Source organism: Sinocyclocheilus grahami, unplaced genomic scaffold (assembly GCF_001515645.1).
Source record: "Sinocyclocheilus grahami isolate Dianchi unplaced genomic scaffold, SAMN03320097.WGS_v1.1 scaffold83.1, whole genome shotgun sequence".
NCBI classification, from domain to species: domain Eukaryota; kingdom Metazoa; phylum Chordata; class Actinopteri; order Cypriniformes; family Cyprinidae; genus Sinocyclocheilus; species Sinocyclocheilus grahami.
Genome location: NW_015505262.1, coordinates 1,502,620 through 1,529,645, shown reverse-complemented (window position 1 = coordinate 1,529,645; position 27,026 = coordinate 1,502,620). Strand labels below are relative to the sequence as shown.

Genomic DNA, 27,026 nt, shown 5'->3' with positions numbered 1-27,026 from the left:
ATGTGATACTGTGGCAGCGCTAAGCTTAAATATCATATGGTGGCATGTAGATGAGTATTATTCACTGTTCATTTGACTGAGCTTCTCTCTCATGATTTGATGTGTTCTTTGTAGGAATCGAGTGTAGAAATTAGTGACCATGAAGGTTGACAGAAGCAAATTGAAGAAAACCCCCACTGAAGCGGTCAGTAAACAGGATTTCTGTGTATTTGGAGTATTTGAGTTTGTGAGCGCATGTTTCCTCATGGTTGACATGTTTTTGCACTCCTCTTCCAGCCTGCTGACTGCAGGACTCTCATAGAGAAGCTGAAAGGATGCAGCGATGAACAGCTGTTGCTGGAACTGCAGCAAATCAAGACCTGGAACATTGGCAAGGTATATGGCAACACCTGTAGCATCATATTGTGTTTAATATGCATGTTCAGATCTCTAATGATGACCTGTTTCTCTTCACAGTGTGAGTTGTATCATTGGGTAGACCTGCTGGACCGTTTCGATGGCATCCTCTGTGATGCAGGGCAGACAGTGGAGAACATGTCGTGGTTGTTAGTGTGCGACCGGCCAGAGAATGGGCAGCTAAAAGCCTTATTGCTGGCAGTGCTCAACTTCACCGCGCTGTTAATCGAATACAGTTTTTCAAGACACCTGTACAGCTCTATAGAGGTACCACAACTCTGGACCGATACAACAAAACCTGCTTCTGTTAGCCTTAAATGGTTTGTCATGAGTTGGTTTTGAGCATTTGCTTTTCTCTTTTTTTTGTGTCTGTAGTACTTGACCACCCTTCTAGCATCATGTGACATGCAGGTGGTTCTGTCTGTGCTGAATCTCCTGTATGTGTTCAGCAAACGTTCCAACTACATCACCAGACTGGGCTCAGATAAGAGGAGCCCACTGCTCGCCCGTCTGCAACATCTGGCTGAGGTATGAAAGCTTTAGTTTTAGTCACATCATATTTCTTTTCTCAGTTTTGATTGCTGAAGTCTAGAAGATTGAAATGCCAAGTCTGAAAGCATATATGTGGCTAATGCTGCAGCAGCAGCATGCAGTGTTTTACAAACACCTTTGACAATTTTAAAAGTTTAATCCATGACTTGCATCTTTGATTCTAGTGTGAACTTTTGAATCCTTGTTGAAATTAGTTTTAGTTGTTTAGTATCAGTTCTAACCAAAGCACCGTGATGACCTGGTTTTGTACAGACAGGTGCTTTCATGGTGACATTTCAAGGCTGTTGCTTGTTATCTTTCATCCTACACATTTTCCTGACTCTTTTCTTTCCGCTGTCCTAGAGCTGGGGTGGGAAAGAGAATGGATTTGGTCTTGCAGAGTGTTGCAGAGATCTGCCGATGTCGGTATGCTGTTTTGTTCTATTACATATTATGCTATGTCACTTTGAAAAGAGAAAAAAATGCTATATTTGCAGCAGTGAGCTGACACATTTTGAGTTGTGTGTGAGTGCCATTAAGTTATACATGGTTAAGTAGTAGGGATGGGGGGAGGGCTAGGTTGAGAATGTTTTGGGCCAGTTGGCAAAACCCTAACTTGCCCTATCGAACCAGTGTTGCATTGTTACTAAATCCCATGTCCACAGTCATGTATGTATTTAATGCAAACTTATGTGACTTTCTAATTCATAACAGTTAAATTTTAGGAGTTATAATTTTCTTGGATTAAAATGTCTCTAAGGTGAAGTAATTAAAAGGAGTGTTGGTTATAATCAGTTGGATATTATACAAAATTCAGTTCTGAAATGGTAAATATTAAGTAAAATATTAAATCAGTAATATCACAATCTATAGTATTGTTTTAAAGTGCCTTTAATAATGTATTGCTTTTACAGAGGTTTATTCACTTTTTTTGTAAAGAAAACTTGTAATTAAATAAAAATAATTTTATGGCACATTTAAATGTTACTAAAACGTCTATTTATCATATCTTTGGTGGGACAAGTGAAAAATTGATAGGGCAAGTACTAACCAGGCCCTCCTTGTTTAGTCCTGCAATTTGCAAGTTTTTTTTTTTCTGTTCTGATGTGTGTATATTTGTGTTATGCAGAAATATCCACCGAGTGCCACCACATTGCACTTTGAGTTCTATGCAGAACCCAGCTCTGATGTCAAAGTGGAGAAAAAGGTATGCTTGCCTTTATTTTGCCATTCTCGTTAAAACAATTCATTTCTTTGTATTTAACCTTTGTTGTACCTTTTTGCAGTCGAGCAGTAATACGCTACACTACATTCATATCGAACAACTTGATAAGGTGAGTTCCCCTAGTTGTTTTCATTTGCTGTCCTTGTGGAACAGTTCATGGAAAAGCATAGACCTTTAATAGCTATTGATTAAACTTGAATCTGATTTTTGCTTTTCCCCGGTGTGCCCTCAGATTTCCGAGAGCCCCTCAGAGATCATGGAGTCTCTGACGGCTATGTACAACATCACTAAAGACAAACAAATATTGCTTTTCACACACATTCGCCTGGCTCATGGCTTCTCCAACCACAAGAGGAGACTGCAGGCTGTGCAAGCCAGGCTGCATGCCATCTCCATACTCGGTGAGTTGACCCCTCTGGTACTGACCAAAATAAGTACAGGTATTTATTTTCATGAAACAGTACTAGGTTCTCGCTTTCTGTCTGGTGAGGTTGATGTTATGTGTGGTTATGTTTTTTGCAGTGTACTCCAACGCCCTCCAGGAGTCAGCCAATAGCATACTCTATAATGGGCTTATAGAGGAGCTAGTGGATGTACTTCAGATCACAGACAAACAGTTGGTGGTGGGTAGCAATTATTAATCTTTATTTCTAGCACTACATGGTATATATGTACTAGGGATGGGAATTTCAAGCAAAAATAATATTCGATGATCCCTGGGTATTAATCGCCCCCCGTTTATTAAAAGACAATAAACACTCGACAATATAGTTTATCTGTGTTATTTAAGCCATCTCTGGTATTTTCATAAAGTATTTATAATAGGGTGACCATATTTTAGTTTTTCAAAAAAAGGACAGTAGGGGGCGGGGTTCTTGGGTGGGGCTTCACCTAACAGTATATGTAGTAAGGTTTTTTTGTTTGTTTATTTATTCTGTTTTTATAATAAATAAAAAGAAAACAAGTAGAAAGAATAGAAAAAGAATTGGGAATGCTAGTGTTAGAGGGTCATTTTTAAATAAAAACAAAACCATTCAATAGAACAGAAAAAGAACAGATAATGCTAGTGTTAGAAGGTCATTAATTATAAGAAAATAAGTGGAAAGAATAGAGAATGCTAGTGTTAGAGGCTCTTTTTTCATTATAAATAAAACAGTAGTTAGAATAGAAATAGAATAGAGAGTGCAAATGTTAGAGGGTCAAGTTTTTTAATAAAAAAAAAACGGGCAGATAAAATTAGAAGTAGCATTAGAATAGAGAGTGCTAGAGTTAGAGGGTCAAATGAAGATGAAAGAGATGTGTTTTCAGCCATTTCTTGAGGCTGTCTTAAGGACTCCGTTGCTTGGATTGAGTTGGGCAGGTCATTCCACCGGGGGGGAACAGTTAATGTAGAAGTCCATGAAAGTTTTATCATGGGTAGAATGCAAAATGTTTCAATACAAGCATTTCAGTCAAATGTAAATTATGCAATATTTCAAACCTTTAACCCACTTGGGAAAATCAACCCATGGCAACAGTTTAAAAGTAGCCCAATTCTGTGGAAAAAAATGCGGACTTGGCAACCCTGCATCCAACAAGAGGTGCAGGAGTCAGATCTGACTGATCACAGGTCGAGAATAAGGAGAGATGACTGACAAGACCATGCTGGAGTATTTGCTGCTCAACAGACCCTGAGCTCATTGACAAGTATCTGATCTTGTAAGATGTGCTCCCTTTACACAGAGTGCGTGTGATTGCGAAATCGAAAGTGAACGTAACCCGTGCAAACGCTCATTCAAAAATATTTAAATGCATCCTGCAAGCGGCTCCCTAATGCGCCAAAATTATACACAATATTAGAATGTTTAAAGGAGTGGACACGAAAATCGCGGGAGCGAAACATGTTGCGGGAGCAGGCGGCAATGGTCAGAGATTCAGCGGGAGTGGGATTAAGAAAACAGCCGAATCCCGGACATTTTGGGCAATTAAGAAACCCCGCCTGGACGCATTTTTGTAGGTCCAAAAAGAGGACATGTCTGGGGAAAAGAGGACGTATGGTCACTCTAATTTATAATCTATTGCTAATCAATGTATTCTTTTTTAAAGTAGCATATGGAACATATTTTCTGCCTCATTCTGAGACAAGAAGCCTCATCAGATCACAAAAGGAAGCATTTGACTGGTGTTGTGGAGTAAAAAGGTTATAATGTAGGCTATTCTTTTGTTGGACAACAGGTTTAGAAATGTGAATACAAGGGAGGTTTAGCTTTAGGCATGTTAATTTAAGCATGTTTAGCTTGGTTAACGGAAGGCTACCTGCTGCCATCAGAGCAAGTGTAATTAATTACTGCATTCAAGCGCTCCTTGAATACTCTCATTTCCCGAGTTGTGCTTTTAAGTCACAATGTGAAAACAACATGGACACTCTCGTTACTACAAAGATGTGTTGGATTTGTATTATTAGAGCTTTCAGACTTTTTTTTCACGTGCGGTGCCAGTGATGATGCTTCTTACGTCCAGAGGACAAATATTGAAATCGATCGCTCAGGCATGGCACGGAAATCTGTGTTCAGATTCGGTTCTAGTACATACCGGTTACATAGGTACCGGTGCCATATTGGTACCGGGTTTCAGTACCCAACCCTATGTGCTGCACGTGCTGAAATAAAGTGACAGCGCATTGTTCGCGGTAAAAATGAACATGGATTGACACGGAAATGTAGTAATTACACCATAAATGCATATAATTAAAGTCAACTGTGTTTCACAGTAAACACACAGGCCTATGGCTTTTTGGCTAGGTTTAAAACAAGGAAAAGATGCACTTGTGGAAATATGAAAAAGTTCTCTATGACCCGCAGGATTGCTTGCAATAAAGATTTAAATGAAGAAAAAAAAGAGTCGACGAGGTGCGTTATGGCGGCGCCACACCCTGGTTACATGAATGCATCACTACTGCATCAGCATCGAGAACATGGGGATTTTTTAAGACAATAATTCGTGACCCGTCCCTAATATGGACTTGTTGCTTTCTTTAGAGTGATTGTCAAGAATTGGCAGTATTGCACTACTCAAACAGAAAAGGTGCTTTTAGATTTTATGAACCCTCAATTGTTACCTACTCAATTGTATTGTTGCAGGACATTAAGGCCGCCTCTTTGCGCACGTTGACATCCATAGTTCACCTGGAGCGCACTCCCAAACTCTCCAACATTATCGACTGCACAGGAACGGCCTCCTACCATGGATTTCTGCCTGTGCTTGTCCGCAACTGCATCCAGGCCATGATCGGTGAGGAGATAGACTTTTAGCTCTAATTTCTTCACTTGAGCCGTTTTCTTAGGTTTCAGGTTTGGTGACATTCTGTTCTTATTTTTGCTTCAGACCCACTGATGGAGCCCTATCCCCACCAATTTGCCACAGCTCTCTTCTCCTTCCTCTACCACCTGGCTAGTTATGATGCAGGTGGAGAGGCCCTCGTATCTTGTGGTATGATGGAGGCATTGCTAAAGGTTGGTATTTTGCTGCTTCCTCATTTGTGGAACATTTAAAGAGAAGGTGTTATGTGAGGATGTATTGTGAACTGTGCCACTTCCACATCAGGTGATCAAGTTCCTTGGGGACGAGCAGGACCAGATTACCTTTGTGACACGGGCAGTAAGAGTTGTGGATCTCATCACCAATCTGGACATGGCTGCTTTTCAGTCCCACGGCGGCCTCTCAATCTTTATCTGCAGACTGGAGGTACTGAAAGCCACCCCAGTACAACTCATTCAGCCCCTTGTTTCTGTGTAGACTATTCAGCTTTTTGTCCTCTGCCCTTTTGTTGACGGAATGTGACCCCATTTTTTCTCTGTGCAGCATGAGGTTGACCTCTCCAGGAAAGAGTGCCCTTTTGTAATCAAACCAAAGATCCAGAGGCCCAGCACAGCTACTGAGACAGAGGACATGGACACAGATATGGACAGTTAGTACAATCTCTGTTATGTTTACTGCATGTGGCAATATTGACTATATTAGTTTATATTAGTGTTTATTAGACTATATTAGTTGTGACTATATTTAGTTTATCCTTATTCAAATCTATTTATAGTATCCACACACTCAGCTCATTTACACACTAGGGTTTTGTAATTATAATATGTGGATTTGTTTTTGTGGTTCACAAAATAGTTCACGTCCCTGTTTGCTCCGGGCCCCCAGAATCGTCCTAACCTTTCCCTAATTATGGTGCTGATTGTAAGAATGCATATTTTATATCCCTAATTTTAGGCCTGTTCATAATTAAAAAAATGCTGCATTTATAAAATCTGGTTATTATTGGTATTCTGGTTACACAATAAACTGTATCTGGCATTAAATTCAACAAACTCCTGTCGCTTCTCTCTGGGTCACCCCATCAAAGCAAGACTAAGAACATGCATTCCAAAGTCTTCTGAAGCTAGATGCCATTTGAAAGAAAGTAACGGTTTGGAATGACATGAGTACTAACTACATTAAGTGAGTAAAAAATGCTTTTGTCAATGTAGTGTCAGAGGTTGCCATGGAGAGCAGTCCTGGCCCATCCACTTCTTCTGGTTCCAGAGCAGAGGCAGATTCACGAGCACAGAGCAGTGCAGCCAGCACTCCCAGAGCAGGTATAATAAGTAACTTGCAAATCAGGGCGTCTCCTTCATATTAATACAGGAGAAACTGTGGACAGTTTGGTAATGCATATTTTCTTCTTTCCCAACAGGAGTGCAGTGCATTCCTCAGAGGGCCGCTCTGTTGAAATCGATGTTGAACTTTTTGAAAAAAGCCATTCAGGACCCTGCATTCTCTGACGGCATTCGTCATGGTATAAAACTCTGCATTTAATGATGCTTTAAATTTTACATTGTGGTTAATACAGCGTTTTTAATTGCTTATATTCATTGCCTTTGCACTCTCTTTATAGTAATGGATGGGTCCCTTCCTACCTCTCTGAAACACATCATCAGTAATGCAGAGTATTATGGACCCTCACTGTTTCTCTTGGGTAAGCCTATAGACAACAGTACTTCTGGTGTTGCTGAAATATTAGCCAACCTCTTTATTTACAACTTTTTGTGGATCTGGCTTTAAGGTCACCTCTGCATACAAGAGCAGAAAGTTGTACATTAGTATGGTTAAAAGGCCCTTTGAAAATTGTGGCATTAATTGGTTTGAATCTTGACTGGTTTATTTGCCTACCCTTGTATTTTTTTTTCCTAATTCTTTTTCTCTTGCTCTGTTTCAGCGACGGAGGTGGTAACAGTGTTTGTGTTCCAGGAGCCCTCTCTACTGTCATCTCTGCAGGACAATGGTCTCACCGATGTCATGCTACATGCACTGCTCATCAAAGATGTGAGACTGGCTTAACAATATACCTGTTTTGTCTCTGTACCATCTCCCTTTCTCTTTCACTTCTTTTTTTGAGCCCACACAAAGCTCAAAACAATAGTTCGCAAGTAACTGGTTCTGTGAATTCCAGATGACTGCCAAAGGCAGTGTATTGTAAACACTATGGATTATCACAGCGCCAGCTAGATAGGTCGAGAGAATATACCAACAAAGTCACGTAGTGACATATGCTGAGCCCTGGGGGGTTATAAGCCACCGTAGCTCAGCACTCTGCCTCGATACGCCTTTCTTGCACATTCCGAGTGACCAAGAACTCTGGCGGTCATCCGGAATTCACAGAACCACGGTTAAATGCGTAACTAGTGTTCGGTTTCATTCCTACTGACCGCCAGAGGCAGTGTAAACACTATGGATGACACATACCAACATAGTCATGAGGAATGACACCCACCTGATGAAAATTAAGGCTGCTTCTGAGGAACCGCAGAACTAACGGCATTGATGAGAAGCAACATTGACTTTATAAAACCGGGCAAACGTGCATGGAGAAGACCAGGTAGCGGCAGTGCAGACATCCGCCAAGGAAACTCCTCTTAAAACATCCCATGAAGATGAGATGGCCCTAGTGGAATGGCAGGTTAGTCTCCAGGGCAGTGGCCTCTCTGCTGCCTTGTAAGCCAGTGTAATGGTCTCCACTATCCAGTTTGACAATCTCTGCTTCGACACTGGAGCACCTTTCTTCACACCACCATAGCAGACAAATATCTGGTCTGACTGTCGAAATTGAGCAGTAGAGCTCACATAGCACTTCAAGGCACGCATAGCACGCACAGGACAAAAAAGTTGGGTACTTGAATCAGACCCTGAAGAAGTCTGAAAAGAGGCCAGTTCAATGTGCTGGTTTATGAACTGAGGAAGAAGGACTTTCGGAAGAAAAGAAGGATTGGGTCGTAGAACCACCCCGGAATCATCCGGCAACCAACGCAAGCACAATTCGTTAACAGACAGCGAGTGAAACTCACTGACTCTTGTTTCGCAGACGCGATAGCCAACAAAAGAAAACAGTCTTCAAGGACCTCCATTTAATGTCAGTGCTTTGCAAGGGCTCAAACTGGGATGAGCAAAGGATCATAAGCACAAGTGGCAGATCCCACACAGGGAAGTGAGGAGTCCGAACAGGGTTCAGATGTCGTGCACTCTTCAGAAAACTGCAGACAAGACTGTGAGATCCAAGAGAAGATCCACCAACTGAAGCATGATATGCAATCGCAGCGACGTACACTTTCAACGTGGATGTTGAAGAAAGTTTAAGATGCTCGGTATGTCGCATGTTGCAGGATCAAGCTCCTGCTCCCCCCCACACCATGCAGAAAAAAGCTTCCAACGGGAAGCATAAATCGGACCCTGGCGTTAGAGATGGTATGGATAACTGCAGGGTCACAATGCTTCAGAGAAGAATTTAACCCAATGGCCAGACCCAAAGCTGCAGACGAGCTGGATCCGGATGCCAGACCCTTGCCTCCAGCTGGGAGAGGAGGTCCTTCCTGAGGGGAAGTTTCGGTTTGAACCGAAGGGCACAGAGTATAACATAAATTTGAAGAAAAACATTCAGAATAGTTAACAGATGATTAAGTCAACGGGAGACCGTTAACTTATTGTTGCGGAAAACACCAGCCACCGGATAGCACCGAGAGAAGTAATATGGACTCGAGTAGAAAATCAAAAACTCACTGCTAAATATACTCCAAATCCGTTGGAGTGGCGTAGATGCGCGCTAACACAGCTTGTGAGGACGATATCTCGCTGCTCCAGTAAGGTGCACTCGACAGCGTGAATATATCACTCAACCAGGCGAGAAAGCGAAAGAGGCAGAGTGCTGAGCAATGGTGGTTTATAACCCCCCAGGGCTCAGCATACGTCACTACGTGACTTTGTTGGTATATTCTCTCGACTTATCTAGCTGCTACTGCGGCGATAATCCATAGTGTTTACACTGCCTCTGGCGGTCAGTAGGAATGAAACGGAACTCCTTTTTTCTGTTTCAAGGTCTTTGACCACCCCCTGTTCAGTCATGCTAGACTCTTTTTTTCCCCCACCAAATACTTCTCTAATGTTTTTCCATTGCTGTATTCCTCCCTCTTGGGATAGTCCAGCAACTCATGTCATGACACATTTTAGACCTCTATTATGCCTTTGTTTCTGCAGGTCCCTGCCACCAGAGAGGTGCTAGGTTCCCTGCCTAACGTCTTCAGCGCCCTGTGCCTGAATGCCCGTGGTCTGCACTCATTTGTGCAGTGCCAGCCCTTTGAGCGGCTGTTTAAGGTGCTGCTCTCGCCAGACTACCTGCCAGCCATGCGCCGTCGACGCAGTTCTGACCCACTAGGTGAGTGGCCCCTATAGGTTGTACCTCTTTCACACAGTCAGTGACTTGTGTTTGCAGATAATAGGAATGTGTTTCTAACAGGCAGTTTGATTTTATGAAACAGGGGACACCGCCTCTAACTTGGGCAGTGCTGTCGACGAGCTAATGCGACACCAGCCTACACTTAAAACAGATGCTACAACAGCCATCATCAAGGTAAAGTGGATAGTGCTGAAACATTTTGACACATCTTAAGAAATGCCCTTTTATTGCATTGCTATATGCATACTTAAACAACTCTTTCTTTCGGAGTCCTTTAATTTGATTACTAACTTGACCTTTAACAGTTGTTAGAGGAGATCTGCAACTTAGGCCGATCGCCAGAATACGTCTGCCAGAAACCCTCCATACAGAAAGCAGATGGGACCGTCACGGTGCCTCCAGCTCGCTCGAACCATGCTGCAGAGGAGGCCTCCAGTGAGGATGAGGAGGAGGAAGAGGCTCTGCATACCTTTAGCCAACAGCAGGGGGAGCCAGAAAGCAACAGGCAGTTAGTGCATCAAAATAGCTTCTAGTGTTCCTTGCTTTCAATCATGTTTGAGAAATCTATATTGTTTTAGATCTAATTAATAGACCGTTTTTAACAAATTAATGATTTTTACAGAGTGGTGGGAACAGAGGAGCGAATCCCCATTCCTCTTATGGATTACATTCTGAATGTGGTACGTGCAAACCTAGATTCTTTGCATCTTATCTTATTCTTTTTTTCCCTTATTATTTTTTAGACTGTCTATTCTGACTTAAACAGCCAATGAACTGTGTGAATGCAGTAAGATTATGAAAATGCATAGTCTAAATTTAGATGAGAGTTTGCTCTCCAAGGACTGGAACTATAATATGTGCCTTTCCTTTTAGATGAAATTTGTGGAGTCCATACTTAGTAACAACACAACAGATGACCATTGTCAGGAATTTGTCAATCAGAAAGGACTTCTACCACTGGTGTCGATCCTTGGGCTGCCCAACCTGCCCATTGACTTCCCCACCTCTGCTGCCTGCCAAGCTGTGGCAGGAGTCTGCAAATCTATACTGGTAAGATTGACACCTACCTGTAGGAAATACAGAATTTTCTCCTAATCATATGTGTCAGGGATTTTGCTTTAGATGCTGTGATATTTAGGGTGTGTTCATACTTGTCATGTTTGGTTCAATTAAAACGAACCCTGGTGCGATTGCTCTGTTAGTGCGATTCGTTTGAGTAAGTGTGGATGCTGCCATCCAAACCCTGGTGCGCACCAAACAAGCGGGCCGAGATCGCTAAAAAGATGGGTCTTGGTCCCTCTGGTGTGGTTTGAATGAAATATGAACGCAACACGGACCAAATACTTCATTTTATACAAGTATGAATGCACCCTTAGTGTTTAGTTTTATTGTTTTCTCCCCTCACTTTTTCACTGTGTCTTAGACTTTGTCCCATGAGTCGAAAGTTCTCCAGGAGGGACTGTGTCAGTTGGACAGCATACTGTCTGCTCTGGAGCCTCTTCACCGGCCCATCGAGGTTCCTGGTGGCTCTGTGCTGCTCAGAGAGCTGGCCAACGCAGGCCATGTTACGGACGCCACACTATCGGCACGAGCCACCCCACTGCTGCACGCCCTCACTGCAGCACATGCTTACATCCTTATGTTCGTTCATACCTGCAGAGTTGGACAGGTATGCATAAATGCAGCTGTATTTTCATTAGGGCTGCATCTAATGATTATTTTGATAATCAATTAATCTGTTGATTATTGCTTCAATTCATTTGAAAAAAAATTTAATCCATTATTTACAAAATTGTTATGCCACATCCTGCCCAATGTTGTCATCCGAGCAATATGCAATTTGAGGGACAACAAAACAAATGTACTGAATGTGTGTCTGCAGGCTGAGTGCAATTAAACATTATGTGCAGAAAAGGGGGTTACAGTTTAAGTGGATTGCTTACCATTTGAAAAGAGAATTAAAACACTGACTAAATGTTAACTGGTGCAAGGTAGGAGGAACATAAATTCTCTATACTCATCTAAACATTACATTTACTAAATTACCAGACCTGCCAACCTGTACGCATTTTTGACCTCAAAGTACGCTGGTATGATTTGTCACTCTAAACTACGCAAAAACCTGGTGACGTCTCATCCATGCGCAGTACTCAAATCAAGCAACAGCAAAAAAGAAAAAAGTAGAGTTCATCCAATCAGAGCGCTGGGTTCATTCCCCAAATAGCAAGCGGGGAGGATTTTTCAAATGCGTAAAGCTTATTAAAAGGAGACAGCAAATCGACAGCAAAACAAAATCCAGCTTGATCCCCCTTCCACTCCCGCCATCTGACTGATTTCTTAAGCGAGGACAGTACAGTAGTCATTATTTCGGTTGTGCGTTTAAATCATTTCTGTGCATTCTATTTCTCTCAGAATTGGCTGTTTGTTTGGCTGTGAGTTCACATGCTGAGATGAGCAAACGCCTCCCCGCTTACAATGTGCATTTGAAAAAGCCAGACCCAGCGAACATCTTCCACTGTAATGAGAAGCATTTTTATACCTATTGTCCAACAAAAGAGAACATTATAACATGTTTTTTACTCCACAACGTCAGTCGAATGTTTGAAATGACTTAATTTTCTGATCTGATGTGGCTTCTTATCACCGAATGAGGCATAAAATATATTTTATACTGTAAAAAAAAAAGGCTATGTCGATTAGCAATGGATTATAAATATACATAATTATTATGAAAATACCCGAGATGGCTTGAAGAACACAGATAAACTATATATCGTCTCAGTCGAGTGTTTGTCTTCATGTTTCATAATTCAAAGCATTTTAAGTGGGAGAACTTGCACAATTGGTGGCTGACTAAATACTTTTTTCCCCCACTGTATATTCTTTTTCTATTCAGTTAAAGCAGTGGTTCCTAAAGTTTTTGCAGCATGCACCCCTTTATAGTGTTTGATGTGTCAAGCACCCGCACCACCGTACTCCGTTTGAACACCCCATTTTTAACTGCAATAATACAAATTCACTGTATATTCACTGTATACAAGGCTTGACATAAACTTTTTTGCTCACCAGCCACTGTGGTTTTCCAAAATTACTATCCACTCAGCATTTTCATTGGCCACAATTCTGTTGTTGGGAAATTAGGTTTTATTTGACTAAAGTTACTGCATACTAAAATTTATTTAAATTGATTTCCAGGTCATTTTTTGCCTATTTAAAGGGTATTTTTCACTAAACGTATTAAATGCATGTGTCATCTTCAATATCAAATTCTTACATTTTATTAATAATTACACCTAATATATTAAGACACTTTAGGAATGTTAGAAATTTTTCATTTGATTGGTATTAACAATACCGATCTTTCCACTACAGAAGAAAAAGAAACAGCTGAAGTGGCATTTAGATGCAATTACAGTTTAATGAAGCTGAAATGTAGCATGAATGCATTTACACTGCAAAATTACAACAGCATAAATAATGTTATGAGCTTGGTGTTTTAAATCAGTTTTTAAAAAAAAATGTACATTACAAATATGAAATGTTGGAAAAAATACAAAGATATGCTACTTTTAAATATGAAAGTGAACAAATGTAATAAGTTGAATCATTCTTGCCGAAATTTCGGCGCTTCCCTAATTAGATGTTTTAATCAGATTAGTCGTCCAGTCGGGCAAGCAAAATTCTCTTTCACTTGCCCCTTCAAAAAATCCTCTTGTCCCTGACAAGCATTAATATCAAGCTCTGTTACTGTATATAAAATTCAACCCACCAAAGTGGGAGTGACCATATTACCCGCCTCTGCTGAAATTCACACTTGCATTTGGCGGGTGTTAATGTCAAGCCCTGACTGTATATTAGAAAACGGCAAATTTCAGTTAGAAATAAAAAAAGAATATGACTTCCTACCCTTTTTTAGTGAGATGGATGTGCCAGTATGAATGAAATGGAAATTACATGTATTTATAGCGCTAAATAATGGCCAATCCATAAAAATAATACTTGTCTCAAAAGAAATTTGAAGTAGACGTGATAATCCCTGTTTTTCTACAGTGTACAGAAGTATACTGGAGTTTTAAAGTGTATTGGAGTTTTTTTTTGTTTTATATATAGCATTTTAAATCGCAAATTCAAAAAAATACTCTAAACCAAACACTGTGGTTAAAGGTGTGTGTGTGACTGAGTGCAGACCTGCTAACCTTTGAAACGGTGTTAATTTCGTCGACGACGAAAAATATTCCTTAAGAATTTTTTTCTGTGACTAACAAAAGACGTTGACGAGCTAAAACTAATATCTGATGATTAAAAACTATGACTAAATTTATGCCGCGTCTTCGTTAACAAGACGAGATGGGACTATAATGTTATTTGAGGACTACCGGGCATTCAAAATACATCCTATAGGCTACTGTCTTGTCCTTCAAAATGTGCGTCCCTGTCATTGGATTGCAATCAGATAAGGGCTGTTTGCATATTGCCTCAGTATGGCAGCCGCAGTGGATGGATAGGCTACCAAAATGTGAACTAGCGATCCGAAACAATGGCCTCCGCACCCGAAGGGGTAGGGATAAGGTGACCAGACATCCCGTTGTTCCCAGGAGTCACAATTCTTTGTCGATTAACTTAGTTAGTGAAGGCGGGATAGGCGGAATCGCGCTGATAGAAGTGATCTCACATAAATACAGTCGGTTATGGATTAAGTGAATGTAAACAGGTGGGTGAAAACTAAACGTGTTACATGCATGCCTTTCATCTTAAAGGGACAGCATTCCTAATTAAGTACCTATTCGTGTTGTTAATGTTAACCAACAAAAGATGTTAAATAAATGTTAAGTAAACCTACTGAATCTGAAAAATGAGTTTGATTTGTATCTCTTTCATGTTTGTCTTAGTGTCTTATTCTGATTCTTTTTCAAAAATGATAAATTATATAGGTTATATATGAACAACTATAATTTTTATACGTTGCTCCCTTTTCACTACTGTTAAAGGGATAGTTCACCCAAAAATGAAAATTGTCGTCATTTATTCAAGTTTTTCTAAATTCAATCCTTGATTCAAATTTCTCATAAGCTTAATTGATTTGCTCTAAAGAGGAGAAGAATTAATGACTATTTTGTTTGAAGACTACGTATAAAATAGCTACCAAAATAAATGTTGGTAACTGCAGTTTGACTAAAAGTAATGACGAAGTTGACAAAAATGCAATGACTTTTTGTTGATTAAACTGGACTAAAATTATGAAAGACTAAAATGTGACCAAGACTAAGCATTTTCGTCTCAAGATAAAGACTAAGACTAAACCAAAAATGCCTGTCAAAATTAACACTGCTTTGAAAAATATTAAACATTGTGCAGTTATGATTTTGACATTAGCCGTAAAGGAGCTTCAGGTAATAATGTAGCTATGTCCACAAAGTCTGTGGTTATTAATCGATAATCAGATTTGTAGATTATTTTCATTATCGGTTATCAATTTTCACATTGAGTTATTGTTGCCGAATAATTAAAGCTTAGTGTCTTAGCAGAAAGAGGCTTAAAGTGTGAGAAGATGTTTAGAGTGCGAGGACTGATGTGGTACCTCTTGTTCCTTTTCTTTCAGAGTGAGATCCGTGCTATCTCAGTGAATCAGTGGGGATCTCAACTGGGTCTGAGTGTTCTGAACAAACTGAGTCAGCTCTACTGCTCTCTGGTGTGGGAGAGCACTGTGCTGCTGTCCCTCTGTACACCAAACAGGTTGGTACTGCTCTCATCTCACAGCTGAAACTTAAGCATGTGGTGGACTTTTAAAATGTCCTCACTCAATCTATTGGTGAAATTATACTCTTCTCTCTGGTGGTGTATGCCAGACTTCTACAGTTATTCAGTCCACTGAAACCTTGCTCGTCCACAATTGACTGCAAGCTCGCATTAATTTTTGAGTGATGTATGTCTCAATATGGAAAGAAAACATCTGTTGCTGCTTCTTACTATTGTACAGTATAGAATTAGGCCAGGTGGTTGTCTACTAACTAAAACGGAATGTTCTTTGTTTGTTTTGTGATTTGTCCTGTTTGTCTTTTTTGCAGTTTGCCTCCTGGCTGTGAGTTTGGTCAGGCTGACATGCAGAAACTTGTGCCTAAAGATGATAAACCCTCCAGCAGCACAGCAGCTTCAGGAAGGAGAACTGGTAAAAATACTGCAATAACTGCAGAGTGGCTATTTCACACTTAAATTCATAATAAATCTCACTACCTTTCTCTGCCTGAACTTGCACAATTGGTGGCTGACTAAATACTTTTTTGCCCCACTGTATTATGATTTTATATGTACAATTTTTGGGGGGTTATTTTAGCCACCAGTTTCTCTTTTATTTCCTCTTTCCTGTCTTTTTGCACCTCGGTTCCTTTTTATTTGCACCTTTTTTGCAAATAAAAAGTTTGCATTTGCTTTTTCTTTTCTAAAGCCCTTCTCTCTCCATCAGCTGACACTGAGACCATGTCTGTGGGAGTGGATCCCTCTGCTCAGGGCTTGCTGGAAGGAATGGGCCTGGATGGAGACTCTCTCGCTCCCATGGAGACGGATGAGCCCACAGGCACTGACCCCAAGACTAAGTCTAAACTCACCCCTGCCATGGCAACACGCATCAAACAAATTAAGCCTCTGCTCTCAGGTCAGCGCCAATGGAGCCATCTCAACCACTTTAATCAGTTATTTAATACATAAAATGAGAAACCCTGAATAACATTGCATCTGTCTCTTTATCTCCCCAGCCTCTTCTCGTTTGGGCAGGGCTCTGGCAGAGCTCTTTGGACTGCTGGTGAAGCTCTGTGTGGGCTCGCCTGTCCGTCAGCGGCGCTCTCACCATACCACTAGCACAGGCACCGCCCCAACACCTGCGGCTCGGGCCACTGCTTCTTCTCTTACTAAGCTCCTCACCAAGGGCTTGAGCTGGCAGCCACCTCCCTATACACCCACACCTCGTTTCAGGTAAATACACCTGTAGCTTTGTAGCAAAGTTTACTCTATAATTCTGAACGTAGCATTAGTATCTTTAATGATAGTTTAGTAAAAGGAGCTGCTTTAATCCAATGAAAACAGACTTCCCTGAGCCTTGTCTTTCCTGGAGGTGTATGAGACTAATATTTATGTGCTTCTCTTTTCTAATCAGGCTGACTTTCTTTATCTGCTCTGTGGGCTTCACTTCACCCATGCTGTTTGATGAGAGGAAATATCCGTACCATCTGATGCTGCAGAAGTTCTTCTGTTCTGGTGGCCATGATGCTTTGTTTGAGTGAGTAGAGAAGGGGTGTTTTTTTTTCCTTTTTCAATTTCTTTTTTTTTTTTTTTTCCTGTTTACTAACCCGTAGGCCGGGTTTCGAATGGTCATGGAAATTCATAACCTTAGACTTGGAATAATAAAATCCTAAGTGATTTGAAAATATGGTCTTTACTTTATTTATTTTACAGCCTGATTATCATGGCCAAAATAATTCACAAAAGCTTTTAGCTATGCAAGTTGAACAAATATCTGATCTAAAAAATAAAAAAAACTATATTTCATTATAGGATTTCTTCACTTCCAGAATAAAAATTTCCTAATAATTTACCCACCCCCATGTCATCCAAGATGTTCCTGTCTTTCTTTCTTCAGTCGCCACGAAATTAAGGTTTTTAAGGAAAACATTCCAGGTTTTTTCTCCATATAATGGAATGTTTTCCTCAAAAACCTTAATTTCTTTGCGACTGAAGACAAAAAGATATGAACATCTTGGATGAAATGGGGGTAAGTAAATTATCAGGAAATTTTAATTCTGGAAGTGAACTAATCCTTTAATTGTGCTCTATTGACTTTCTTTAGTATTATACTTATTACAATCATTAAAAATGCTTTGTGTTCATCAGGACATTTAACTGGGCCCTATCCATGGGAGGTAAAGTGCCCGTGTCAGAGGGCTTGGAACACTCTGAGCTGCCTGACGGGACAGGAGAGTTCCTAGATGCCTGGTTGATGCTAGTAGAGAAGATGGTAAACCCCAGCACTGTTCTGGACTCCCCACACTCTCTGCCCGCTAAAGTGCCTGGAGCAACACTCAACACCCCACAGTTCAGTGCATTGCGCTTTCTCATCGTTACTCAGAAGGTATGACATTTAATGTTAATATAAATACACTTTATTATTATAGCGAAGCTGCACCGTTCTGATTTTTCCATCTCTTTGTGTAGGCTGCATTCAGCTGTATTCGTAATCTGTGGAACCGTAAGCCCTTGAAGGTCTATGGTGGACGCATGGCTGAGTCCATGCTGGCCATTCTGTGCCACATCCTACGAGGAGAACCTATCATCCAGGAGCGGCTCTCCAAAGAGAGGGAGGGCACTGCTCGGCCTGATGAGGAGAGCAGTTCTGCAAGTGGTGGGGGAACTAGTGGGCCTTCAGGAGCAGGGGTAGCAGTTGGAGAAGGAGTGACTGGAGGTGCCAATGGCAGCACTGCTGGAGGCTCCACTGAGGATGGCAGCAACTCTGCAACACGCAGAGAGCCACAGGTCAACCAGGCTCAGCTGACTCAGGTACGTCACTTCCTAGCCCTATGATATTTTATAAATTCTAATGGTTTAAATTTTAATAAATTCGAAACGATGTCTAATGTATTGAATTAAATACAATTTTAACAATTTGTTAAACTAATAATAATAATGCCTTTATAAAATTATTTTTATTTTTTCCCAGAAATTGCATTGTCTTTTTTTCTGGATTCTGTGTTTTATGATATAATGCAAAGTTATCAAAAACTAATCAAATGAATGCATAGATCTTTAACAATTTAATAAATCTTTTTAAATGTAATCAAATGAATCACCAATCATTCACACATAAATGAGGTTGTGTTGTAATCAAGATCTATAATACCTGAAGAGAGCTATTAGCCATTGCTAACTAGTCAAACCTCAACCTGCTTCACAGCTGATGGACATGGGCTTCTCCAGAGAGCATGCGATGGAGGCTCTTCTAAACACCAGCACTATGGAACAGGCCACTGAGTACCTGCTCACACACCCTCCACCACTTCTCAGCGCAGCTGTCAGAGTAAGAGTCTAACTCACAGACAAAACTCTCTCTTTCTCTCATACGCACACGCACACACACACACAAGCATACACAGACAGGATGCACACACAAGCTATAAGTTAGTGTAGTCACTGTGAGCTTTGTTTCTGTAGGAGTTCACCATGTCTGAAGAAGACCAGATGATGCGGGCCATTGCCATGTCTCTAGGTCAAGAAGTTAGCATGGAGCAGCGCTCAGACTCACCTGAGGTGGGCACCTACACACTCATTACCTCAGTTAAATAGGAATTACTGAGTAGCACAGCATAGGCCACCTCACCTGTCTACTTCTCATCTTCACTAAGCTTTCCCTGCCTTTGGACAGATATGCGACACATCCGTGTTACTTTTTGTTTGTAGGAAGCAGCTCGTCGGCGTGAGGAGGATGAGAGGAGAGCAAGGGAGCGGGTAGAAGAGGAAGAGGCACGCTGTCTGGAGCGTTTCCTGGAAGCTGAGCCTCTAGACACCACAGAGCTACATGCCTTTACAGACTCAATGCTGCCTGGCTGCTTTCACCTGCTCGACGAGCTGCCGGACACGGTGTACCGCCTCTGTGATCTGCTCATGACTGCTATTAAAAGGAACGGCCCTGAGTACAGGGACCTCATCCTTAGACAGGTGGTCAATCAGGTCAGTATACCCATATGTTCACACAACGTACTAATTGGAATAGGTATTTTGGCAGTTACTGAAAGTTACTTGTACATATCTAGTCAATTAACTGGACACGCGTGACATGAATGTATTTTTTTTGGTCTTAGAAAAATTTTTTTTAATCTAAAACAGGGGTGTCAAACTCAGTTCCTGCAGGGCCACAGCTCTGCAGAGTTTATATTCAACCCTACTTAAACACACCTGATCCAGATAATCAAGTCCTTCAGGCTTATTTGAAAACTGCATGCTCTGTGTCTTGGAGCAGGGTTGGAACTAAACTCTGCAGGGCTGTGGCTCTCCAGGAATTGAGTTAGACACCCCTGATCTAAAGGTTTATCTTTAAACTAAACGTACTGACCCCTAATGTTTGAATGGTAGTGCATATTTTTCACACACAAATTTATCTTTTATTAAATGTTAAATGTTCTGTATAAAGAACATTTTAAATAATCGCTGGAAATTGATATAAGATTGCAACACATAAAAATGCATGATTAACAAGTATCAGCTGAAGTGCTGGTCACATTACTGTCAGCTGGCCCAAAACACTCTCACATTTGGCCCAGGACAGTAGGCCATCTTTATTGTTTTGTACTGTATCTACGATGCTTAACAATGATTTCTGGGTAGGTTGCATATTAGGTTTTGAGTTAAAACCATGACCCTATCCTCAACTGTATTATTTGTGTATATTTCCAAAGGTGTGGGAGGCTGCCAGCGTGTTGATAAAGGCTGCAGTGCCACTAACAACCAGCGACACCAAGACAGTGTCTGAGTGGACGAGACAGATGGCGACCCTCCCCCAGGCCTCCAACCTGGCCACCCGCATCCTGCTGCTCACGCTGCTCTTTGAGGTACACAGTCTTGCACAGTCGGCTGCACACATCATCACTAGGCGCGTTTCCATTACAGATTTGCGCAAAACTTTGGCGATATTTTCTGAATGTAGATAAAAAAGTATTGCGAAATGACGGCGTTTCCATTAACCAATGTTATGAGACTTAAACGTAACCTTTTGCCTCTCGCGATAAGTCATGGCAACGGATTTTGGTGGGATTTTGACGGATTTTGGCTATGTTTATTCAAAGGAGGCGTATGCGTGTATCTTTACAGAAGCAGCAAAGAGAGCCGCTTCAGAAACGTGCGTGGCGCGGCTGGAATAAACCATAGACTGTATAAAAACATAAACACAAGCATTGAGTGGCCGTAATCAGCTTCAGTGACAGTATCAGAGCCACACTGTGCCACAGACGTGTGCAATGTAAATTGTCTATTGTCTAATTAGCAGTAGGGAAAGCCCCTTATACTGGAGCGCGGCCACTTATGAAGTGTTTCTTGGAGGTTATAGTACGTTGAAGAATGATCATATGACTTTTTACATATGCCATGTGACCTGTAAATGCGAAAAAGCCGTTTCCATTGCAGTTTTGCGAATTAATCCTTTTTCGCATTGCCTGAAAAACCACCTCATGCGAGCGTAAAAACTTTTTTGCGATTATATGGCCGTTTTTGCGAAATTGACGCATTTCCATTAGACGTATTTTAAATTCGCAATTTCAATTTGCGCAATTTGAAGGGTAATGGAAACGCGCCTACTGTTTATTATTTATTTATACACTATCCTCTAAAAGAACTTAAGGATCTGCATGAACAAGTACATACACCCACTGTGCTTTTCTGATGGAAGCGTGTCGTTTCTATGTGCCACAGGAGCTGAAACTCTCATGTGCTCGGGTGGTGGAGAGCAGTGGTGTTTTGACTGTGCTGATTAAGCTGTTGGAGGTGGTGCAGCCCTGTCTGCAAGCTGCCAAAGAGCAGAAGGACATCCAGACACCCAAGTGAGTCCCTGTTCTTCCCCTGTCTGCATGAGTGATCAGTTTGCGCTCAGACATCAGCATTACTAGAAAGCTTTGCTGACTCGAGCATGTTACAGAAGAATTTGTTTAGAGAGGAATATTGTTATGTTTGGGGCCTTATACAACAATTTATGGCATTTTTAATGTAATAAGTAGGGATGTAACAATTAACCGCAAGCCGGCTGAAAATCGATTCAAGTATGTGACTATTCAAATCGGTTGAAATGCTAAACAAATCGCGATTCAGTTAGGTGTAGGAGTTTATATGAATGTATGTCTGAGGGGAACTTACTGTCTTTAGAAAAGTTTAGATTAGGGCTGCATGATAATTCGCATGCGATATTTAATGCGCATCTTGTCAGAAAGCCGGTTCTGTAATCAGCCGTAAATCTCCATCACCCGCGGGCTTTCACATTGAGCAGCGTTAACTACACAGAGCCGTTGTTCACTGACTAGCAGCGCAAAAAATTGCCCGGATATGAACGTGGTTTTGCGCAACTCGTCAGTGAACAATGGCTCTGTGTAGTTAATGCTGCTCAGAAGAATTTGTTTAGAGAGGAATATTGTTATGTTTGGGGCCTTATACAACAATTTATGGCATTTTTAATGTAATAAGTAGGGATGTAACAATTAACCGCAAGCCGGCTGAAAATCGATTCAAGTATGTGACTATTCAAATCGGTTGAAATGCTAAACAAATCGCGATTCAGTTAGGTGTAGGAGTTTATATGAATGTATGTCTGAGGGGAACTTACTGTCTTTAGAAAAGTTTAGATTAGGGCTGCATGATAATTCGCATGCGATATTTAATGCGCATCTTGTCAGAAAGCCGGTTCTGTAATCAGCCGTAAATCTCCATCACCCGCGGGCTTTCACATTGAGCAGCGTTAACTACACAGAGCCGTTGTTCACTGACTAGCAGCGCAAAAAATTGCCCGGATATGAACGTGGTTTTGCGCAACTCGTCAGTGAACAATGGCTCTGTGTAGTTAATGCTGCTCAATGTGAAAGCCCGCAGGTGATGGAGATTTACGGCTGATTACAGAACCAGCTTTACTGATAAGATGCTCGTTAAACATTGCATGCAATTTATCGTGCAGCCCTAGTTTAGATGGCATTTTTTCTTTTAATCTTGCCTTTGTATAATGCATATTAAAGTTCATATATTCAGCACTGCTTTGTTGTCCAGCGGAAACCAAGGAAACGCTTTAAGCGCCGCCTGCTGGCAGAGAGTGAGTCTGCGTCTCGTTCAGCTCGTCTGCTGTTTCATGCAGATATTTTTTATGTATAGTTTCACAAAACTGAAGTCAGACCATTCTGTTTTTGCTTCAGATTTCGAAATTATACAATCTAATTTAGATTAAAAACTGCTCAAGTTGCATATATGCAGCATCTTTGTTTGGATCATGATTAAAATGCAGTGGTTGCCTCTAATTTTAAATGCAAAGAGCACAGACAAAGCCTTATTTTGTTTATATGAAGAGATTTATTTTATTTGTGTTATTTATTTGATTTGGGGCTTGTTTTAAAATTTCAATTTAGTTTTGTTATTTACATTATTTAAATGTTGTCATTTAGCAAACACTTTTATCCAAAGCGACTAACTAATGAGGACAATAGAAGAAATCAAAACCAACGAAAGAGCAGTAATATGCAAGTGCTATAATTGGTATATTATTATAGTGTTATATTTCTATTTCACAAAGAAATGTGCAGAATTTTGTCCAAGCAATAATAAAAGGACACATTTAATTTATAATTTGTCTTAAATCTCATTTTGTTAAAATAAATAAATAATCGTGATTCGAATCGTGAGTTGAGTGAATCGTTACATCCCTAGTAATAAGATATATAAACATATGTTTTCCATGTCTGTTTTAACAATCCTGTGTTTATTTTTAGATGGATCACCCCTGTTCTCCTGCTTATTGACTTCTATGAGAAAATGGCTGTTTCATCCAAACGAAGAGCTCAGATGAATAAGGTTGGTTCCAGATGAAGTATAAAGGCGGTCTGTTTTAACCCTAAACTGTCAATATGACAGCAGTGAACAAGTTCTGTATCTAGTGTTATATTAACTTTATTCTTATTATTTTAGTACCTGCAGCCCAATGGAAATAACTGGCGCTGGTTTGACGACCGTTCAGGCCGCTGGTGCAGCTACAGTGCAAGTAACAACAACACCATCGACTCGGCCTGGAGGGCAGGAGAGACCAGCGTACGCTTCACTGCAGGCCGCAGGAGATACACTGTCCAGTTCAACACCATGGTGCAGGTAACGGCTACATCCTGGTCAAAGCACTTGTATTGTAGATCAGATAGAAATAGAAATGTGATGAATTTATGCCAGTGGCCTTGCAGTATGAGTAGTAGATCTTTGTTATTAGATTCTTTCTATTTCTCTTTTTTCAGGTGAATGAGGAGACTGGGAACAGACGACCAGTTATGTTGACAGTACAGCGGGTGCCACGGATGCCTAAGACCTCAAAATCCGGAAGTGTTAATGATACAGAGAGAGAAGAGAGTGAACAGAGAGCAAAGACTGAGGAGACACAGACTGACACAGGTGGAGAATTCGCAAGCCTATACAGTTCAAACATTTTTTCATTGTATGAGGGGGAAAAAAGTTACGGAGTTTCTGCTTTTCACAGAGTTTTGGCTTTGGCCAAGAATAAAATAAAATCATTATTTGAATAATTATAAATAGAATAATGATTATAATTCATTAGCATTTTGGATGTTTTTTTTATTTATTCATATGTATATTTTTTTTAGTTAAATTTAATTACATGCTGCTTTTTCGACTTTTTCAGATTCCAGCTCTGTGGCTGTGGAGATGGCGCCCCCTAAAGAAGAGTCAGAGCAGAAGGATTCAAGCACTCCAGCTCCCTCTACCCTTCAGGACCCCTCTGGTTCCAGCGGTATTGTTGTACAGGGGATGACAGAGGACATGATCACCGTTTTGATCCGTGCCTGTGTCAGCATGATCAGCGTTCCCGTGGATCCGGACACTTTACATGCCACTTTGCGTCTCTGTCTGCGTCTCACACGTACACACCATTACGCCATGATGTTTGCAGAGCTCAAGAGCACTCGTATGATCCTGAACCTCACTCAGAGCTCAGGGTTCAACGGCTTCACCCCATTGGTCACGCTCCTCTTCCGTCACATCATAGAAGACCCAGCCACCCTGCGACACACTATGGAGAAGGTGCATATTCACATGAAAGCTACATTTCTATTATCTTAGGTGTATTATCTGAAATGGTTTATCCTTGTCTCACTGCTACTTGCTCACTCTCTTTTTTCAGGTGGTACGGTCTGCTGTCACCAGTGGTGCAGGAAGCACTACTTCAGGTGTGGTGTCAGGTAGTTTGGGCTCCAGGGAGATCAATTACATCCTTCGTGTCCTCGGCCCAGCGGCCTGTCGCAACCCAGAGTGCTTTACGGAAACTGCCAAGAGTTGTATCCGAATTGCTCTCCCGGCCCCAAGAGGTGCTGGCACTGGTATGGTGGAAAATCTCCCAGAAATCCTCTCAAAAATAATATATCAGCATAATGTGTTGTTCTAAAGGCTCACATCTCTGTTATTCAGCCTCAGATGATGAGTTTGAGAACTTCAGAATTAAGGGTCCAAATGCTGTTCAGCTAGTGAAGACCACACCCCTGAAGCTGTCCCCACTGCCCTCCATACCAGAGACTATTAAAGAGGTCATCTGTGACATGCTGAATGCCCTAGCAGCATATCATGCTCCAGAAGAGGGTAAGAAATATTGTTAGACGAATTTTATTTAGTTCATGGTCCAGAGCTATCAAGCTGACATCTCTCATTAATATCTACTTCTCTTAATGCTTGGGGGTCCATTTGGGTTTGTTTATATGTAGCAGAGAGGGGAGAGGAGCGGGCAGCCGCAGTACCGGGAAGTCAAGACCTGTGTCAGATCCTGCAGGATGTTGGTGATGATGTCTACCAGCAGTACAGACTTACCAGACAAGGCAGTGATTTTGACTCACAGTCTGCCTTCCACATCAATGTAAGAGTACATTATATATATATGTATGTATCTATTTATCTACCTATTTATTTATTTAAATTAAAAAAAAAAAAAAAAATTATATCTGGATAAGTATGGCACTATATGTTTCCAGACTAGAAACTAGAGCTATTCTGTTTTCTAAAATATTAAATTGTGAATTTTTTTTAAATAAATGTATCATAAGTGTTTTTCATGACGTTTGGAGCAGCAGCCGATCATTTAATATGACTGCATGATTCAAGTCACATATTTTCGTTACACAAAACTGTTTGTCTCTTCCACAAGTGAGCCTCAGATCTGTAAAGTTGCAAAGACTAAAGTATCAAATCCAAAGAGATATTCTTTATAAAAGTTGAGTCAACCACGCCTACCTAAAACGGCTCGTTCTAACACGCCCCCACATGTTTACGTCACGATGTGGGAAGATTTGCATAACGCGGCCCAAATGTTCACGCAAAGAAAGAAGGCATAACTTTTATTCTCGCTGTAGTATTGTTGTTGCCGCCGCCGCCATGTCGTGAAGGCGCTGTGTTTCGTTGTGAAAGCGAAACTACTTTGTTTGGCCTTCCAAAAGAGGACGATATCCGCTTCGTCATGCCTGGAGCTGATCCGTGCTGGTCGATGAGGAAATACATGAACTTCGCGCTGTCGATTGCCGGATCGGCTTTCACCGTGGATGAAGCGGAGTCCAGCAACCACGCCTACCTAAAACGGCTCGTTCTAACACGCCCCCACATGTTTACGTCACGATGTGGGAAGATTTGCATAACGCGGCCCAAATGTTCACGCAAAGAAAGAAGGCATAACTTTTATTCTCGCTGTAGTATTGTTGTTGCCGCCGCCGCCATGTCGTGAAGGCGCTGTGTTTCGTTGTGAAAGCGAAACTACTTTGTTTGGCCTTCCAAAAGAGGACGATATCCGCTTCGTCATGCCTGGAGCTGATCCGTGCTGGTCGATGAGGAAATACATGAACTTCGCGCTGTCGATTGCCGGATCGGCTTTCACCGTGGATGAAGCGGAGTCCAGCCCGGGGTCGTCACATGTGGTTGCCGCAAGCCCGCCGGACGCTTCTTCGTCGAATCTGCCGGCCGCACCGTTCTCAAGCCCGCCCACCTCTGCTCACTCAAGCCAGCCTCTGCATACTCTAGGCCGCCGCTCACTCAAGGCCATGGTGCGTGATGCCGTTTCGTTGTGAAAGCGAAACTTTGTTTGGCCTTCCAAAAGAGGACACGACTAGCAATCATCAGTGCTTGAGTTGTATTTACAACACTGTTCCAGAACAGTTTAACCCAAATATTCAGATGTGTCCAGTGCATTTTATGGAGGACTGTTAACTGATCCTGGTAGAGTAGACTACAATGCCGGCTGTTCTGACTCACAGACTGTAAGTAAATTTTTTATATTTAAAAAAATTTGCCACTGACGATTCAAACGCGAGTTTTTTGGGCAGTGTAGAGTAGCACTTGTTGTTTGTCATTTCTCCGATCACAAATGCAGACATG

General features: G+C 41.3%; 1 protein-coding gene across 8 annotated transcripts in view; it reads left to right on the top strand.

Annotated features, from left to right (window-relative positions):
- The window catches only part of LOC107586534 (E3 ubiquitin-protein ligase HUWE1-like), a 58,371-nt gene that overhangs the window by 3,629 nt on the left and 27,716 nt on the right, over positions 1-27,026 (top strand). For 6 of the 8 annotated variants that reach the window (XM_016273952.1, XM_016273951.1, XM_016273946.1 and 3 more), the window contains 42 exons: positions 115-184; positions 277-375; positions 457-663; positions 772-924; positions 1,291-1,353; positions 2,057-2,134; positions 2,214-2,261; positions 2,385-2,553; positions 2,675-2,775; positions 5,272-5,422; positions 5,516-5,643; positions 5,735-5,875; positions 5,993-6,098; positions 6,661-6,768; positions 6,867-6,968; positions 7,068-7,148; positions 7,389-7,495; positions 9,698-9,875; positions 9,979-10,070; positions 10,202-10,404; positions 10,519-10,576; positions 10,770-10,946; positions 11,320-11,565; positions 15,496-15,629; positions 15,962-16,062; positions 16,357-16,545; positions 16,646-16,862; positions 17,044-17,166; positions 17,778-18,015; positions 18,099-18,440; positions 18,835-18,957; positions 19,092-19,187; positions 19,338-19,607; positions 20,333-20,485; positions 21,342-21,469; positions 23,390-23,471; positions 23,586-23,762; positions 23,900-24,053; positions 24,301-24,698; positions 24,799-24,994; positions 25,083-25,250; positions 25,373-25,521. In XM_016273952.1, coding sequence (XP_016129438.1) covers positions 140-184; positions 277-375; positions 457-663; positions 772-924; positions 1,291-1,353; positions 2,057-2,134; positions 2,214-2,261; positions 2,385-2,553; positions 2,675-2,775; positions 5,272-5,422; positions 5,516-5,643; positions 5,735-5,875; positions 5,993-6,098; positions 6,661-6,768; positions 6,867-6,968; positions 7,068-7,148; positions 7,389-7,495; positions 9,698-9,875; positions 9,979-10,070; positions 10,202-10,404; positions 10,519-10,576; positions 10,770-10,946; positions 11,320-11,565; positions 15,496-15,629; positions 15,962-16,062; positions 16,357-16,545; positions 16,646-16,862; positions 17,044-17,166; positions 17,778-18,015; positions 18,099-18,440; positions 18,835-18,957; positions 19,092-19,187; positions 19,338-19,607; positions 20,333-20,485; positions 21,342-21,469; positions 23,390-23,471; positions 23,586-23,762; positions 23,900-24,053; positions 24,301-24,698; positions 24,799-24,994; positions 25,083-25,250; positions 25,373-25,521 — 6,279 coding nt within the window. In that variant the 5' untranslated portion in view covers positions 115-139. The remainder of the gene's footprint in view (positions 1-114; positions 185-276; positions 376-456; positions 664-771; positions 925-1,290; positions 1,354-2,056; positions 2,135-2,213; positions 2,262-2,384; positions 2,554-2,674; positions 2,776-5,271; positions 5,423-5,515; positions 5,644-5,734; positions 5,876-5,992; positions 6,099-6,660; positions 6,769-6,866; positions 6,969-7,067; positions 7,149-7,388; positions 7,496-9,697; positions 9,876-9,978; positions 10,071-10,201; positions 10,405-10,518; positions 10,577-10,769; positions 10,947-11,319; positions 11,566-15,495; positions 15,630-15,961; positions 16,063-16,356; positions 16,546-16,645; positions 16,863-17,043; positions 17,167-17,777; positions 18,016-18,098; positions 18,441-18,834; positions 18,958-19,091; positions 19,188-19,337; positions 19,608-20,332; positions 20,486-21,341; positions 21,470-23,389; positions 23,472-23,585; positions 23,763-23,899; positions 24,054-24,300; positions 24,699-24,798; positions 24,995-25,082; positions 25,251-25,372; positions 25,522-27,026) is intronic. The other 2 variants (XM_016273950.1, XM_016273953.1) reach the window with 2 other exon arrangements.